General features: G+C 50.2%; 1 protein-coding gene across 1 annotated transcript in view; it reads left to right on the top strand.

Annotated features, from left to right (window-relative positions):
- The first annotated feature begins 446 nt into the window (after positions 1-446).
- Positions 447-19,800, top strand: part of LOC147022227 (uncharacterized) — a 36,559-nt gene continuing 17,205 nt past the window's right edge. Inside the window, exon 1 of the mRNA XM_085892923.1 lies at positions 447-596. Coding sequence (XP_085749049.1) covers positions 551-596 — 46 coding nt within the window. The 5' untranslated portion in view covers positions 447-550. The remainder of the gene's footprint in view (positions 597-19,800) is intronic.

Genomic DNA, 19,800 nt, shown 5'->3' with positions numbered 1-19,800 from the left:
GACTGCCCCAAGTCTGTCTATGACGAAGACTTGGACCGCAACAGACTTTGACCAAGACCACGACGACCAAGACTTCCACACGACTGCCCCAAATCTCTGCTGTCCGCGCTCTTTCCAGGCGCTCCTCTTGCCCTTTTATTTCTCCTGCGGCCGTCCCGCCCTTCACGGCACGTGGGTGGGGGGAGGAACATTCCAGAGAAATTGGGGCGGGAGTTGGTTTCCAACCGTCAAACTTGTTTATCGGAGGAGAAATTGAGGTGGGGCTGGTTTCCAACCGTCAAACTTGTTTACCGGAGGAGAAATTGGGGTGGGGCTGATTTCCAACCGTCAAACTTGTTTACCGGAGGAGAAATTGGGGTGGGGCTGATTTCCAACCGTCAAACTTGTTTACCGGAGGAGAAATTGGGGTGGGGCTGGTTTCCAACCGTCAAACTTGTTTATCGGAGGAGAAATTGGGGTGGGGCTGGTTTCCAACCGTCAAACTTGTTTACCGGAGGAGAAATTGGGGTGGGGCTGGTTTCGTTGCTCCTTTAGTGGCGTTGTGGTGTGGATGGCGTGGTTGTTGAGATGGCGTGGTTGTTCCAAAATAGCGACAGGTAAAGAAAAATGGCTAACTCAAAGCGTCGCAGTCCGGATGAATCACACATATTCCCTCTAAACAACATGTGTGGACTAACTACACATGAACTTATCGATATATCTAACCTGAGGACCTTTTTGGTGCATTGCAAATTTCCACAGCCATAACAATATAATATCCATTGACTAGGACTGAGTGATTTTTACAACTTTCCCATTGTGGAAATCCCTCTCAGTTATTTGAACCAAAATCGCTTCTAAATAACAAAGGTTAAAAAAGAATATATGCTTCGTCTTGGCATATATATATAGAAATATATATATAGAAATATATATATATATATATAGAAATATATATATATATATATATATATAGAAATATATATATATATATATATATATAGAAATATATATATATATATATATATATATATATATATATATAGAAATATATATATATATAGAAATATATATATATATAGAAATATATATATATATAGAAATATATATATATATATATATATATATATATATATATATATATATATATATATATATATATATATATATATTGTTGCGAATTCGCGCCTGCCGGCGTGCGATCGGCCGCTTACCTCTAATCGCAACCGCGTCGCCCACCGGACGGACAATTCAGTCGTGACTTTCTAGAGCTAACGCCGGAAACCAGTCATGGGTGGGTTTCTAATCCCCACCATGGCAGAGCCAATTGTCTACCCACGCAAGATAGGGTCACTCGCCGAATTTGAGATACCTAAGTACCTGCGCGGGCAGCCGACCGGGCGACTGTACCTCGACGCAGGTCGGCTTGGGACACGAACCGCATAAGCGGTCCGTTCCGTTCTGCAGTAATAACCGAGCGGGTATTATCGCCAGACCTCGCCGGATCCGATTCTATTGAACGGGTGTTTAAACCCCAACTATTTATTCCACGATGCAAGATGGCATTTCCAATATGGTAAAAGGAGGACGCGACGAACGGGTTACATTTGAACAAAGCACATTTATTTTACACATGCACGTATGTACAGCCAACACGAATACAGGCAAACAAAAGCAAGGGAAAGCACTACGACCGAATATGAATATTATTAGTGTAGTCACTTAACAGTTTTTACTTGTCAGGACACGGCGCCACAAGATTCACTCAAAAGCAAAGGAATGGCCACTCCCAAAGAAGAGAGTGGCAGACAGGGTCCGTGGACCTTTATAGTGTGTGAGCCTTGGTTGACCGAATGGGCTCGCGAGACCGATGTGGCTTACCCGCACCCTCGTGGTGCGACGATGGGCAGGTAGTGACGTCTGCTTCCCACAGCCACGAGGACAGCCGCGCCTGATTGCGGCCTTGCAACGATGGACAGGTAGTGACGTCTGCTTCCCACGGCCTCGAGGACAGCCGCGCCTGATTGCGGCCTTGCGACGATGGGCAGGTCGTGACGCCTATTTCCCACGGCCACTCGGACAGCCGCGCCTGATTGCAGCCTTGCCAAGGCGAGGTGATCCTGGCCCGGCCGGAAAGGCGGTTGAGAGGAACGAACGGGACTTTAGTGCTCTGTCAGAGTTGATGCTCTATAAGAGTTGATGCTCAATAAGAGTTGATGCTCTTACGACCCCGTTCGCTCCTCAGCGATGCGCGAACTGTGCCGAGGTCTGATCACCTCAGACTGCCTTGGTGCTGGCAAGCTCTCCCCGGCTGTGGTCTCCACGCAGCTCCTTGGCTTTCCTCGACTGACTCTCTCCAGACTTCGGGCTCCACTCGGCTCTCCGACCCCTCCAGACTGCCTCGAAGCTCTGTTCTGCTCGCCCTTATATAGGGCCGGGGGGGACGAGATTTGGCCTTTGCTCTCTGACCCTTGACCCTGCACGGAAAGCAGACGTGGTAGAGATCACCGGCACTCTGGATCCGATTCTCCGAGAGCGAAGCTTCCACACAGAGTGGACGTGGTAGAAATCAACACCCTGCGACCCCCACAGGCCCCGCCCCTTTCTCTCCTGTGATCCGTTTTTCGAGGCGAAGCTTCCACACAGAGCGGACGTGGTAGAAATCACCAGACTTGCGCTGCACGGCGAGAGAACCCTTGCCTCTCCCTGCAGTGATGCCGTTGGATCGGATCCTGCCGCTGCTGGCGCAAAGATGGCATCGTTTCGGGAACGAAGGTGAGGCGATGTTTGTGGTGTGTAGTTGTTGACGGTTGTGGAGGTAAAGGGGCGAAGGTGGTGGTGGTTTGGTTGTGGTCGTTTGGGAACAATGTTAGTGGTGGCGATTTGGTTGTGGTAGGCAGTAGAGGTGATTGTGGTTGCGGTGATGGTGGCGGGGTTGGCGTTGTGGTTAAGGGGAGCGATCTTGTTTGTGGTGATTTGGTTGTTGAGGTATGGTTGGTCCAAAATAACGATAGAAAAAGCAAAACCTACCTTAAAGGGTCACAGCCCGGTGAATGCGAAGAATTCCCTCTAAACAACAGTGGGGAAATCTCACTGAACACAGACTTATCGGAATAAGTGAACTAACTAACTTTTATGGTGTTCTGCAAATTACCACAGCCGTAACTATATATATATATATATATATATATATATATATATATATATATATATATATATATATATATATATATATATATATATATATATATATATATATATATATATATATATATATATATATATATATATATATATATGTATATATATATATATATATTGTTACGAATTCGCGCCCGCAGGCGTGCGATCGGCCCCGTAACTCTAATCGCAACCGCGTCGCCCACCGGTCGGACAATTCAGTCGTGACCCTCCTGGAACTATCACCAGGAACCAGTTACGGGTGGGGTTTTAACATCACCACAGCCCAGTCCGCATTCAACCTGTGCGAAATAGGGTCACTCGACGAACATCGAAATACCTAAGTACTCGCGCGGGTCACCTACCGAGGGGCTGCACCGCGCCGCAGGTCGGCTTACGACACGAACCGCTTAAGCAGTCTGTTCCGTTTTACAGCGATAACTGAGCGGGTATTATCGCCGACTTCAACGGATCCGATTCTCTTACCCGGGTGTTTAAAACCCAACTAATTATTCCACGATGCAAGATGGTGCTTTCAATGGGGAAATAGGATGCAACGAACGTGATACATTTCACACAAGGACATTTGTTATTTACACACACATCACAAGCAAGGCGGTCATGCACATATGTACAACCAGGCAGTAATGATGCAATAATACAAGAAAGGAAGCAAAAGCAATACCACCGAATATGAGCAAGGATCAATGTACATGCACAGTCACTTATACAGTCGTCACGTCACAGGACATGGCGCCACAGCATTCATTCAAAAGCAAAGGAATGGCCACTCCCAAAGACGAGAGTGGCAGACAGGGTCCGTGGACCTTTATAGTACGTGAGCCTTGGTTGACCGAATGGGCACGCGAGACCGATGCGGCTTACCCGCACCCTCGTGGTGCGACGATGGGCAGGTCGCGACGTCGCCTCCCCACGGCAGCTAGCGCAGCCACGCCTGATATCGGGCCTTGTAACGATGGGCAGGTCGTGACGCCTTCTCCCCACGGCCACTAGGACAGCCGCGCCTGATCTCGGGCCTTGCAACGATGGGCAGGTCGTGACGCCTTCTCCCCACGGCCACTAGGACAGCCGCGCCTGATTGCAGCCTTGCCAAGGCGAGGTGATTCGGGCCCCGGCCGGCAACGCGGCTGAGAGGAACAAATGGGTCTATCAACGCTCTCTCAGTGCTGATGCTCGATAAGAGTTAATGCTCGATCAGCGTTCATGCCCTCTTAGACCCCGTTCGGCCCTCAGCAATGCGCGAATCGCGCCGAGGTCCGATCACCTCAGACTGTCTTGGCGCTGGCAAGCTATCTCTGGCTGTGGTCTACACGTAGCCTTTTCCCCGGCTGTGGTCTCCACGTAGCCTTTTCCCCGGCTGTGGTCTCCACGTAGCCTTTTCCCCGGCTGTGGTCTCCACGTAGCCCTCTGGTGTTCTCCAGGCTCTCTGATCCTTCCAGACCGCGGCAGACTGCAGTTAACTCACGTAAGGCTCTCCGACGCTTCCAGACTGACGGCTCAACAGACTGACACGAAGCTGTTGTTGTTGTTGAGGGTTTAATGGCTCTGTCAGAGCCAGGAGGCTCTATCCACGCCACGCACCGGAATCTGATCAAACTCGCCACAGCCAGAGCCCTTCAAAGGCAGATACATTTTAAATAGGTCTCCCACATTCCTTCAGGAATTTTAATACCGCGTTACAGAGTTGAGGGTGCTTCCAGTTCATCCGCCGCAGCATCACCTGCAGGTCGAACACCCTTGTCCCCATAACTCTTATACGCCGTACAAGACGCTGCCTCGATTCCCCAATGGAGAGGGCAATTTAGAAATAAGTGGTTTAAATCTTCAGGTTTTCTGCACACATCACAGAACCCCGTAGGGTGACATCCAATTCTATGGAGGTATGCATTAAAGCGACAGTGCACGAGTCTTACTCCACAAAGCACTACCTCATCCCACTGGGAGAGCCTGGGGAGCTTAACAAGCGGAACCACCTCCGACTGCACCTTGTGAAAAAATCTCCCCTTCGTGCAGGAGTCCCACTGACATTGCCATTTTCCCACAATACGGTGCTTGACCAGACTAATGATTTCTGAAGGTCCCAAGGGGATTTGGGTGACATTGTCCATTCTGAGGGCCTGCTTTGCCGCAAGGTCACTGGCCTCATTCCCCCCGATGCCCACATGAGCAGGGATCCAGCACAAATCCACCACCAGACCCCTCCAGTTCATGATGTTATACAAATGCCAAGGTTCGAGGACCAAGTCATACCTGCAGCCACCCTGGAAGGATTCCAGCGCCTGTCATGCCCAAAGTGAGTCCGAGAGGATAACTGCACTAAGAGGATTGAACTCGATTATCCATTCCATATCTCTGATGATTGCAAATAGTTCCGTCGAGAAAACTGAAAGATGATCGGTTCACCGAAAAGTCCTGACCACACGGACATCGGGGATACATATCGCCCCCGCTGTCCTTCTTCGAGAGGGTTCTTTGGACCCATCGACATGTATATGCAAAGATTGACTCCAACTTGTATTTATAAACTCGATAGCCAGGTTGCGCTTTACCACAGGATTAACTGAATCCATTTTTCCCCAGAGATCCATGCGGAGACTTCGGGGTTCGAGTGTCCAGGGGGGCCAAATGGGGGCTTTATGTTGGGGGCTGACTGGAAAGGAGTCCAGCTTCATTTCCTTGGCTAACTTGATACAGGCCAAGAGGCAAGGAAGCAGAGTTGTTGTCTAACTTCAGGTATTCCCAACAATTTTCAAATTAGGATTTGCCAGGATGGCTGTCCCCAGAAGAAATGGATCTAGCCCAATATTTCATTCTCAGCATCTCCCAGCGAAGGGACAAGGGCATCTCACCTATTTCCACCAGTAGGGCAGACACTGGAGTGCTAGTAAAAGCACCTAAACATACACGAAGGGCTTTTGACTGGACAGTCTCAAGTTTTTTTTTTCGGTTGCTCTTGGCCATATCACCGGAAGCCAGGCATCCGTAATCCAGGTGGGAACGAATTTTAGCTTTGTATATCATGAGAAGACTGTCACGATGTCCCACTCTGTTCCAGAGAGACAACGTAATAAATTTATGCCTTTGGCACATTTACCAATCAGCTCCTTCACCTGCGGGGTCCAGGTTAGTCGCTTATCAAAGGTGACTCCTAAGAAAGACACCACTCGAGATGGATGGATGCAAGTGCCATTAATTACCATTGCTATATCATCCGTTTTCTTCTTACGGGAAAATATGATAAACTTGGACTTGTCAGCTGATAGTTTAAAACCCCAATCTTCGGCCCATTTCTCCACGAGCCGGATATCGCCCTGGAGTTTTTTTACTCGAAGTAGCAAGATTTTTACATCGAATCCACATAGCAATGTAGTCAGCAAACAGGAATAACTTGCTATGGAGCTTGCGGATGGAGGCAACATCATTTATCATAATACTAAAGAGTGTTGGGCTCAAGCAGCTTCCCTGGGGAATGCCCTTTTCAGAATGAAACGAAGAGGAGAGGCTCAGGCCAACCCTCACCCGAAATATTCGATTCGATAAAAAGTCACCAATCCAATCGTACATTCTGCCATTGACCCCGAGATTACTCCGTTTATAAAGGAGGCCATTTTTCCAGACTGGATCGTATGCCTTTTGGATATCGAGGAACACTCCCAGAAGAGACTCCTGATTACCTAGGGATTTCCTTGCATCATTTGCCAGCGCGGAAATGTGATCCATAACGGACCGTCCCTTTCGAAAACCGCTCTGGCCTTTATACAATAGGTTGTTCTTTTCCAAGAAGAAGACCAATCGGAATTATTCGCCATTTTCTCCATTAATTTGCAAACAACTGAGATAAGGGAGATTGGGTGATACGAATATGGCACAGTGCCATCTTTCCCCTCTTTCAGGATAGGAATTACAATAGCGTGTTTCCAATCGCCGGGAAGCTTCTCTAAAGCCCAAATCCTGTTGAAGAAACTCAGGAACACTCTCAACACCCGATCCTCCAAGTATTTGAACATAAGGAACGATAACCGATCCGGGCCTGGGGCGCTATTTGTAGTGTCGTGGTAGTGGTGCCACTACACCACACTATTCTTAACCGAAAGAATCACCTGCTTCAGTTCCCAAATAGTGAAGTCAAGATTGAGTGAAGGGTTTCAAGGCAGAACTGTATTGGTGATCAGCCTGGTTTGACTTCCAACTTGGGGAAAACGAGCCTCTAAAACGTCATCCTTTATGATATTCTCACTACCAGAAAAGAATTGGCCCACGGCTTCTGCCTTGTCTGCATTAGAACACAGGGCTATGTTCTGGGAAATGATCACTGGAAAAGATCTCCCTCCCGACTTAAATCCCTGTATACTTTTGACTCTTCCCCATATAGTTTTGAGAGGGGTATCCGGATTAACTGATGAACAAAATGATTTCCAAGAGGCAGGCTTGGCCCGTTTTATAGTTCTTTGGGCTTTTGCCCTTTTCCTCTTATACTTTATAACGTCCTCCAACCTGAGGGTTTTCCTAAGTCTCTTTAGAGCCACCCATCTTCCCTGGATTGCCAATTTGCAATCCTCATTCCACCAGGGGACCTTAATTTTCCTACCCCCCTGAAGGAATTGAGGTTGGGATTGTTTCCCAAGCAATGTTATACATAATTTGAACAATATTCTTATTGATGCTATCTGTGTTGTAAACACCAATCTCTTCCTTCACTTCCCTGACACATCGATCTGAAAACTGACCCCAATTCGCCTTAGAAAAGTTCCAAGAAGCCGGACCGAGTGAGTCCACAGAACCCCTTTCACATTGGAGATTTGTGATCACAGGAAAGTGATCACTCCCAAGGTTGTCATCATGGACTTCCCAATCGCATCTCGCAGCTTCTATTGAAGAAATAAGAGTGAGATCCAGAGGGGACATCTTCCCTGTGGATGGATTTATTCATGTTCCCTGTCCGCCATTTAATATCACCATATCGAATTCATCGATCAAATCCTCAATAATATCGCCATTCCTATCAGTGTTTTTGGAGCCCCAGAGAATATTATGGCTGTTGAAATCGCCACAGACAAGTACCACCCCCTCACACCTTCTAAAAACCTCCTGAAGACTCTTGTGCCTCAATGGTTGGCAAGGATTATAGAAGTTTATAATTGTAACCCTCCCCCTCGAGCCATGGACCTTGATAAGAATACACTCCAGCTCCGTAATGTCTTCCGTTTCCGTGAAAGGAACACCAAATTTCACCATAATGCCACACTCACCCCCTTTACCTCGAGCTCTATCCCTATGAATAAGGGTATACCCCGGCATATGGAATCGATTCTGCTCCTTGAGCCATGTTTCTTGAAAACAAATATATCCAGTTTAGTTAACAACTCAGAGACGTATTTTTTAAATTCGGACCCGTGCGCCACGAGACTTTTAGCATTCCATTAGATTATTAACATTAATCACATTGGGTCCTGAGACTGTTTGGCATCAGGACTGGTTTCTCTCTCTTTTTATTGCCCGTCTTGTTAAATATCTTATTAATATTCGTGGTAGAAATACCATCCCAACCCAGATGTTTGCAAGCTGCTGAAGCAATAATGCTAATCTTCTCCGATCTCCTTTGTACAACAGCTGTGCAATTAACCACCTCAGTAATAAATTCAATGAACCCCAATTTAGAAATGTTCAAAACCACCATGGCACTTGAATCCTCAGTTTGGCAATCCTGATCTATTGTCTCCATCTGACAACCAACCGAAACTGTTTGTATCTTAACCGGAGCTGGAGTTTTAGTAATCCTATTCGTTTCTTTGACTGGCAACACAATTTTGTGGACCTTGAGCACCGCCTCCACATACGATAACTTCCCAGTGGTTTTCACTTGCTGGATCTGGGCCGCTCTTTGAAATTCCAGACTGCCTCTGTAGGCTGCACTGTGCTCCCCACCGCAATTGGCACAGCACATCTTAACGCACGTACAACTCTCATACTCATGATCCCCATCACACTTGCTGCACGCCGTTTACCCCGACAGGATGTTGCAGTATGACCGAATCTTTGGCATTTGTAACATCTTAAAGGGGGAGGGATATACTCCCGAACAGGAAAGGCTTGGTAGCCCAAGAACACTTTAGGGGTAAGGACCGGGATGGAGAAGGACAACACCACACATGTGGTATCGACCTTCGCACCATCCCTCACCGACGTAAGATGACAGGCATCACCTACTCCCATGTCAGCCACATGCCTCTTGATAACCTCCATATCAATGTCCAGGTCAATCCCATAAATTACCCCCCAGCATTCCCTTAAAGACCTGGGGATGTGAGCAGATATTCGAATATCCCCAAAAAGAGAGACTCTCAGAATCTTTTCCCGCTGGGCCACCGATTTGCACTGGATCAGAAGGTCACCCGATCGAAGTTTCCTTGCACAATCTACGTCACCAAATTATTTTCCAATTACGCTTGCCAATTTTATCGGGTTATTGAAAATTAACGACTTGGACCCTTCCACAGCCGAAATTATAATCGGGAATTTATCCCCCGGCTCCTCTTTATCCTTAACCCCTTTCCACACTTCCGACTCCTCACTACTTCGATCACCGAGCCTGCCCCTCTTCATGGCCGACACTCGAGAAGTTCTAACACTTCTTGAGGAGGGCGCCCAATCATCCTCACCCGTCACCCCCTCCATATACTCTCATCCCCTGGGGATCCCCAAGAGTGAAAATAAGGAACTTACCGATCAATACCAACATAGAAGTACTCAGAACCAGAGGTGATCCCGAAATACCGGAAGTACTTGGAAGCACCTTCTCCTGACGCGAAACTCCGTTCTGTTCGGCTTTATATAGGGCCGGGGAGACGAGATTCGACCTCTGCACTTTGACCTCCGATCCCCGGGGAGCGGACGTGGTAGAAATCACCGGCGTTCATGATCCGTCACTGACCTCCGACCCCCCGGGGAGCTGACGTGGTAGAAATCACCGGCGTTCACGATCCGTCAATTTGACCTCCGACCCCCGGGGAGCGGACGTGGTAGAAATCACCGGCGTTCCAAACGGCGAGAGAACCCTTTGCCTCTGCCTGCAGTGAAGAGGGCGTCGTATTCGGAACGAAGGTGAGGCGATGTTCGTGGCGTGGGGTTGTTGATGGTTGTGTAGGTAAAAAGAGCAAAGGTGGTGGTGGTTTGGTTGTGGCCGTTTTGGAACGATGTCGGTGGTGGCGATCTGGTTGTGAGGTATGGTTGGTCCAAAATAACGATAGAAAAAGAAAAACACCATCTCAAAGGGTCGCAGCCCGGTGAATACGAAGAAATCCCTCTAAACAATGGTGGGGAAACCTATCTAACACCAACTTACCGGGATAACTGATCTGAGGACCTTTATGATGTATTGCGAATTTCCACAGCCGTAACAATATGTATATATATATATATATATATATATATATATATATATATACATATACATATATACATATATATATATACATATATATACATATATATATATATATATATATATATATACATATATATACATATATATATATATATATACATATATATATATATATATACATATATATATATATATATATATATATATATATATATATATATATATATATATATATATATATTGTTGCGGTCTTCGCGCCCGCCGGCGTGCTGACGGCCACGTAACTCGAATCGCGGCACGTCGCCCACCGGACGGACAATCCAGTCGTGACCCTCTCGGACTAACGCCGGGAACCAGTCACGGGTGGACCTTTTGGTCTCACCGCGATCGAGCCAATCAGCCCCCGCGTGGGATAGGGTTGCTCGCCAAATTCGACCTACCTAAGTACCCACGCGGAGGGTAGACCGGGCGATCGCACCTCGCCGCAGGTCGACTTCGGACACGGGCCACTTAAGCGACCCGTTCCGTACTATCAGAATAACCGAGCGGTGTTATCGTCGACCTCGACGGTTCGATTAATTATCGGGCGTACTCAGCCCACCACCAACCCTTTACGTGAAGCAAGATGAGGGTTCAATGGGGGAAAAGACGAAGCGAAGCGGGAGAACAGTTCTACAATAAAGCACATTTATTCGCGGCACACGGGAAGCACACAAATACAATTCCACCAAATGCACACAAAAAAAAGAAAACACAATTCCATTTACACAAAAAGCAAATATAAAAGCGAAAACAATGCAGAGCTAATACCGATTACACGAGCACACGGCAACACTTATACAATTCTACTTCACAGACGGCGCCGACAACACATACCCAAAACCAAGGAAAAGAAATACCCTCAAGAATGAGGCAGGCCTGAGGCCGAGACCGGGTCGGGCCTACCCGTCTGGTGATGAGACGCGGAGCGGCGATGGCCCCGCAACCCGCGGGCCTCGTGGACAGTGCCTGGCAGGGGGTGGGAACGGGGCCCCCTTGGTCGCACTATCTCAGCGCGGGGGGAAACAGGAGGGGGTTGCTGATGCTCGGGGTATAGAGGATCTTTATTATCCCTGGTGTGCGTCTCCACCTCGGCCAGGTCGCGCTGCCGGCCTCCCTCGGGCGTGCAGCGCCTGGCACCGACGCGAGCACCCCCTCGTCCGGCTCTCTTCAGCTTCTCCAGCCACTGCAGGCTTCGGGCTCCAGACTTCCACACTCGTCCCCTCCGTTCCGACTCCTTCTCGTTCTCGTTCTCCTTCTCGTTCTCGTCCTGCTGACTCCTTCTCGTTCTCGTCCTGCTGACTCCTTCCCGTTCTCGTTCTCCTTTCGTCCCGACTCCTTCTCGTTCTCGTTTGCGACTCGTTCCTGACTGACGAACACCGTCCTTTTATCCCCCCGTAACTTCACCTTTGACCTTTCACCTCGCTCCCCATTGGCCCGAGAAAAAGTGGGCGTGAAGGCTTTTTGATCCACAAATTTGCATATATCGATCGTTCTGGAGGCGGGGCCAAATCGCCCCTCGCTCACCGATTGGACGGCAAAAAGTGGGCGTGTGTCGTTTTTGATCCGTTTTTGAAGCACAAAATCCGTGATTTTGTACACGCTGTTCGACGCGCGTTCTGCATGAGTCCAACACCGGTACCCACAGCGGGGCAAGAACGGTGGCGATGCTACGGTTGCGAGGTGTGACGTGAAGGTCGTGGCGGTTGTGGTGAAGCGGTGGTTGTGGTCGGTGGTTGATGTTGTGGTTGTGATCGTAATCATGGCGGTTGGTCCAAAATAAAGATAGTAAAAGAAAAACGGCTATCCTGAAGAGTCGCAGCTCGCATAAATGACATGTATTCCCACTAGACAACGGGTTTGGGCCTAACTACACATGCACTTACCGAGATACCTCACCTAAGGGACCTGAATGGTGGTTTGCGAATCTGGTAACCACAACACTACCCCCTTCCCTTTTTACAGACTCGTCCCGAGTCGTCAAATTTTCGTGTGCCATCATGTGTAGTTTTCCCCTAGTACATTTTACCTACGGATCCCTGAGTGCGACATTCATGGTATTCGTGTCCCCAAAATAAATAACCTGAGGGCTGCGTAACTACCTAAACAAACTCACTCACACGGACGACTTAAATAAAATTGCCGGCGCTAAGACATACATGCCGGGGGCGCACTCATATGTACAGTACATCTTAACCTTAACTTACAAATTTTACACTAAACCATGGCCCAGGATCATTGAACTCTGCAAAGAAAAGCAGTTAGCAGGGAGCCAGGCTGCCCACATGCAGTCTCTGACTCAAACAATGCAGGTGACAGGGAACGTGGCTGGCTGCTCACACGCAGTCCAAGGCCTTCCCTTTTGAACTGAACTCAGTGAACCACAATGGTGCATGGGCTGCACAACGCAGTCTCTGTGCCAGCTCAAGTGGCACACGCAATGAGCACAACGAATGGATGCATGAACACAAACACGGTGCACGGGCCGCCACTGCAGGCCCGTGTTGTAGCTGCCAACAGGGCAGTTCTCGCAGCTTGCAAACTGTTGCCTTGCGGATCCTGGCGCACATGGAAATGAACAGGGGGGGGGGGCAAAGCAAAAATTGAACGGGGCTTGGTGAACAGGGGCAGTGGGCATGGCATGGCAAAGGTGGCAGGCAAACACAGCCCGCCGAAGAAGGCCGCTGCAGGCAAACACAGCCGGCAGATGAACTGGCCGGCACAGGCCTTGAAGTACCACAGCTGCAGATGAAGTGGCCGGCACAGGCCTTGAAGCAAAACACGGCCAGCCGATGGCACAGGCCTTGCAGCAAAACAACAGCTGCCGATGAAGTTGGCCGGCCTCCGCCTTGAAGCAAAACACGGCCAGCCGATGAAGTTGGCCAGCCTTTGCCGTTCAATGGAGGTTGGTGGAGGGAGTGCGGTGGTGCTGGCCACTTGGAAGGCGGGCTCGGACCTACCTACCTGTCTCCCTCCCAACCTATCGCCTTTGCCTGTCACTGTACCTACCCACTCCCTTAATTTGTCAAACCCCAATTTAGCCCCAACTTAATTTTTTTGTTGTTTTTATTTTTACTTCCCCACTATAAATCGTCCCCTAACCCCCTTTATCGTCCTTGTTCGGCTAACCTATCCTGTCACCTAGCCTACTCCCAACCCCTACGTTCCCTTCCCGGAGGGGAATAAGGGAGAGCTAACGTCCTGTGTCGAGGCCCAACGAAGCCTCAGAATGGCCTCCTCAGAGTTCGGCGATCTTTAACCAAAGTGGGTCCAGCGGCCCACAACGACAGCGAGGGGACGGATGGTGCGGAGGGGTACATCTCCTAATCTACCCTAACCATTTAACTGTTAAACTACCCCGGGGCTTTCAACAAGCGCCTCTCGCTTAAACTATTGGTTCTAACAACCCAGATTCCCGTCGCCTGTGTTGGTGTCCTTACAATTTCGGGCCTCGCCCCCCAATTTTCTCTCCGTGCCCTCACACGGTCTCCTGGCTGGGACACGTGGCTCCCTTTGGCAGGCACGACCCTCTGCCGAATCTCCCGCTATGGCACCCCCGGGCACTACACTGCCTCCGAGCCTACCAGCTCCCTAACACCGGGGAGTGCCCCCCATGGCACCTCCCCTGAACCGCACACGTGGCAGGCCGGCCTCCCGGGCCCCTTTCCGAGGGTCACCCGTGCCCAGAACACTGCCCACGCGGCTAATGGCGCCCCGGGCCCCCGCACCAAGCAGGCGCACCCATGCCCACTACTCTATCCCGGCCCCCCATGGGCCCATGGCCTACCGCGGCCGACTAGCCTGGTGCCCGAGGTACCCACTCAGCGATACTCACCTTTCGCAGCCACGCTCCCAAGCCCGTCAACAGGGCTCCTGCACCCCTCCAAACGGGTTTCGAGCCCACACACCCATCAACAACAAAACGACCTCCATTTTTCAATTTGACTAACCCAGCTAACTCACTCTACACTGACCCCGGGGTCCCTTGGGCGGGAGTCACTCCTCCCCCCAATCACTCATCGCACCATGCATTCCCCATTCGCTCCACTCACACAGACCCGCTGGCCTCACTCACTCATCATGTACTCACCTCTCAACTCTTCAACACACACACCGCTGAACTCTGCCATCCTTCTAACTGCACCCCCTAACTAACTCGTGCTCCCACGTCGTCCCTTATACTACAGCACGTTCCTTTTAACACTACGTCGCTAAGCTACGTCAACTCTACACATCCACAAGTCTGTCACTGTCTCCAAATAAATCATTTTATTTCCCAACCTAAATCTGGCTACAATCCCTCTAACTAATCCATTCCACGGACTCCATGAGGACTTACCCCTGCCCCATGAAGTCGGTCTAGCTAAGCTAACCCTTCCCCCTAACTAGTTTCCATCCTGTGCCCAGGTCAAGGGGGTCTTCCACCCCTTGCCCAGGAATCCTGTACACCCGAAAGTGAGGCTTGCTTTTTTTTTTTTTTCCATGCGCAGCACCTGCGCGGCAACTCAGAGCTCGCGCACTTTGCACCTGCCCGTGACGTCATGCAGCTGCACGTGTTCCTCGTCCCTCCTTGGACGGGACCATCCGGCAGAGATACCCCTCCTGCCGGATTCCAACCCCACGTGCAGCCATGACGTCACCGTGCGCATAAAAAAAAACAAGCCCCACGTCTCGAGGGGTTCCCCACGCGAACACATGTGCTTTGCCCGTTGGAGCTTAACACACACGATCGCTTGGAGAACCCGTCCGGTCCAAATCCATTTACCTGCCTAATCTTTGTCCGTCCGCGGGATCGGCAAATCCACCGCGTGCGTTTCCGGACCGGGACTTCACTCTCGCAAGTGAGCACGTGGTGGTCTCGTGCGTTGCACAGCACGAACCGCGTGCTCACTGCTGGGTGAACCCGGCACGGTCCCCGAAATAGCTACAGCCGCTACTCGGCTTTCTTTACTCACATGTCGCCGTCGTCGCCATTCAACCCACGCACACCTGTGTGTTACGACGCACACAGTCCACTCCATCACATTCACACGGGGAGACGCGGCTGCGTGCTCCCGCATGCCAACCGACATCTCCCTCTCATACCGCTCTCTCACACACACGGTCTCCCTGGCACACAGCGACCTTGCACACGGCCGTTCCCTCACGCATGCGGGGACACTCACCCGCGGTGCCTCACTCGCACTCCGTGCCTCACTCACACACGCGGGGACACTCACCCGCGGTGCGTCATCCACACACGGCGTGCTGGGAAGCACACACTCCGGCACACTCGCCACCACACCACTCACACGTGGTGCCTCACTCATACTGGCCGTTTCACTCACACACACGGCCTCACTCACACACGGCGTGCTGGGAAGCACGCACTCCGGCACAATCGCCACCACACCAATCACACACGGGGTCGCTTCCACACACGGGGACGCACTCACGCCTTGCACCACACACACAGGGACAACCACACTGGGGATTCATGTCCCCACAAGGGTCTCCGGGGCCTCTACACCCCCCAAGCTCTCCGTGCACCCGTCCACAGCACTCGTCCCCTCAACCTCGCAAAGCACGACCGAACTCACCTGGTCGTGACTCGCCTCAAGGGGGCATACTCCCTCCCCTCGTTCCTGGAGGAGGCCATCCAGCTGCTCGCACCGGGTCCCTGCACGCTCCGCGAGCTCACCCCCATTATCCTCCACTACCTCCGTGTGTGTGTGTGCGTCACTTACCCCGTCTTCCTCGTGTAGTCTTTCCTCTATTTTTTCTATCTCCCGTGTCTCTGCCAACTCTTCACCCTTTACCTCCCTTGTCTCCACTATTATTTCCTTTGTCACGGCCTTCATGCCCGCCTGCAGGCATCGGCCCATGTTCTGCGTCTCACCCCGGAACTTTTTCATTTCTTCCTTCATGTTTGCTTCCATTCCGTTTATTTTTGTATCCATCTTTTCGTTTATTTGTTGTGTATTCGCATCCATCTTCGTTGTCATTGCCGCCAGCATGGCGCATAGCTGGGCTATGTCGGGTGCGCTTGAGTGAGCCGTTTCGGCAGGGGTTGGGGAAGGGTCTTGGTGGAGAGGGGGGGGGGAGGTGTCATACACCGCGGCCGCTGCCGCACCCACCTCGGGCCCTGGGTTCAGTTGGGCGAGTCCGTGTTCCTGCACAATCAACATTTCCTGCATGGGGATTCCATCCTGGACCATGGATTCTACATTACTACACATATACATTTCTAATACCCCCGGCTCCCGCTCGCCTTGAGACGCCATCTTGCTTCTCGTGAAGGGTTAATTTGCTCGCTCGTAATTTGGAGGGAATCGGGGGTCGCTTCTCTCACCCCTGGACCGATTCCCGTGAATTTAGCCGGAGACAGGAGAGCCCGTTTTCCTGTTCTCCGATACCAGTGCCGAGAGGAGGGCGATGAATTTGTATCGCACGACCTGACACCAGTGTTGCGGTCTTCGCGCCCGCCGGCGTGCTGACGGCCACGTAACTCGAATCGCGGCACGTCGCCCACCGGACGGACAATCCAGTCGTGACCCTCTCGGACTAACGCCGGGAACCAGTCACGGGTGGACCTTTTGGTCTCACCGCGATCGAGCCAATCAGCCCCCGCGTGGGATAGGGTTGCTCGCCAAATTCGACCTACCTAAGTACCCACGCGGAGGGTAGACCGGGCGATCGCACCTCGCCGCAGGTCGACTTCGGACACGGGCCACTTAAGCGACCCGTTCCGTACTATCAGAATAACCGAGCGGTGTTATCGTCGACCTCGACGGTTCGATTAATTATCGGGCGTACTCAGCCCACTACCAACCCTTTACGTGAAGCAAGATGAGGGTTCAATGGGGGAAAAGACGAAGCGAAGCGGGAGAACAGTTCAACAATAAAGCACATTTATTCGCGGCACACGGGAAGCACACAAATACAATTCCACCAAATGCACACAAAAAAGAAAACACAATTCCATTTACACAAAAAGCAAATATAAAAGCGAAAACAATGCAGAGCTAATACCGATTACACGAGCACACGGCAACACTTATACAATTCTACTTCACAGACGGCGCCGAGAACACATACCCAAAACCAAGGAAAAGAAATACCCTCAAGAATGAGGCAGGCCTGAGGCCGAGACCGGGTCGGGCCTACCCGTCTGGTGATGAGACGCGGAGCGGCGATGGCCCCGCAACCCGCGGGCCTCGTGGACAGTGCCTGGCAGGGGGTGGGAACGGGGCCCCCTTGGTCGCACTATCTCAGCGCGGGGGGAAACAGGAGGGGGTTGCTGATGCTCGGGGTATAGAGGATCTTTATTATCCCTGGTGTGCGTCTCCACCTCGGCCAGGTCGCGCTGCCGGCCTCCCTCGGGCGTGCAGCTCCTGGCACCGACGCGAGCACCCCCTCGTCCGGCTCTCTTCAGCTTCTCCAGCCACTGCAGGCTTCGGGCTCCAGACTTCCACACTCGTCCCCTCCGTTCCGACTCCTTCTCGTTCTCGTTCTCCTTCTCGTTCTCGTCCTGCTGACTCCTTCTCGTTCTCGTCCTGCTGACTCCTTCCCGTTCTCGTTCTCCTTTCGTCCCGACTCCTTCTCGTTCTCGTTTGCGACTCGTTCCTGACTGACGAACACCGTCCTTTTATCCCCCCGTAACTTCGCCTTTGACCCCCTCCCTTTGACCTTTCACCTCGCTCCCCATTGGCCCGAGAAAAAGTGGGCGTGAAGGCTTTTTGATCCACAAATTTGCATATATCGATCGTTCTGGAGGCGGGGCCAAATCGCCCCTCGCTCACCGATTGGACGGCAAAAAGTGGGCGTGTGTCGTTTTTGATCCGTTTTTGAAGCACAAAATCCGTGATTTTGTACACGCTGTTCGACGCGCGTTCTGCATGAGTCCAACACCGGTACCCACAGCGGGGCAAGAACGGTGGCGATGCTACGGTTGCGAGGTGTGACGTGAAGGTCGTGGCGGTTGTGGTGAAGCGGTGGTTGTGGTCGGTGGTTGATGTTGTGGTTGTGATCGTAATCATGGCGGTTGGTCCAAAATAAAGATAGTAAAAGAAAAACGGCTATCCTGAAGAGTCGCAGCTCGCATAAATGACATGTATTCCCACTAGACAACGGGTTTGGGCCTAACTACACATGCACTTACCGAGATACCTCACCTAAGGGACCTGAATGGTGGTTTGCGAATCTGGTAACCACAACAATATATACATATATATATATATATATATACATATATATATATATATACATATATATATAAATACATATATATATATATATATATTTATATATTTATATATATATATATATATATATATATATATATATATACATATATATATATATATATATATATATATATATATATATATATATATATATATATATATATATATATATATATGTAGGGGGGTGCAAAAGTAGGTATGCAGTAATGAAAACAAGTACAGTGTTTACTGTATACCTACTTTTGCAGCCCCCTGTATACATATATAAGAAAACAGCTCGGTCTCGGCGTGCATCCTTCCTTCCTTCCGTCCGTCCCTCGATCCGTCTGTCCGTCCGTCCGTCCATCCAGCTGTGTGACTATGTCTATTATTGGAATACTATTGGAATGTACCTGTCAACCATTTAGACTGATGAGACCCCTTAGACCTTTGTAGATCCTCTAAGGACCCTAAAGACAAAAATGACCCCGAAGACCCCAAAAGACCCAGAAGACCCAAAAGACCCTGAGGACCCAGAAGTCCCTATAGACTCTGAAGACCCAAAAGACCCTGGAGACCTAAAATACCCTTAAGACCCAAAAGACCTCAAAGACCTAAAAGACCCAAAAGTACCAGAAGACCCTTAAATACCCAAAACACCTTGAAAACACAAAAATGCCCCAAAAGACCCAGAAGACTCAAAAGTCCAAAAATTCTCCGAAGATCGACAAGACACAAAATACCCTAAAGACCATAAAGACCCCGAGGAACCAAAACACCCAAAAGTCCCGAGGACCCTGAAGACCTAAAATAACCAAAGGACCCAGAGGACCCAAAATATCCCAAGGACCCAAAAGACCCAGCAGATGCAAAAGAACTTGAGGACCCAAAAGACCCAGGGGATCCAAATGACCCAAGGACACAAAAGAGCTAGGGCATCCAAAAGACCCTGAGGACCTAAAAAAACCATGAGAACCCAAAATACCTAGAGGG

This window comes from Eptatretus burgeri, chromosome 8 (assembly GCF_056783735.1).
Source record: "Eptatretus burgeri isolate ZD-2024b chromosome 8, Ebu_testis_v1, whole genome shotgun sequence".
NCBI classification, from domain to species: Eukaryota; Metazoa; Chordata; class Myxini; order Myxiniformes; family Myxinidae; genus Eptatretus; species Eptatretus burgeri.
Note: the sequence above shows the minus strand (reverse complement) of the source record. Positions and strands in the feature narration are given on the sequence as shown.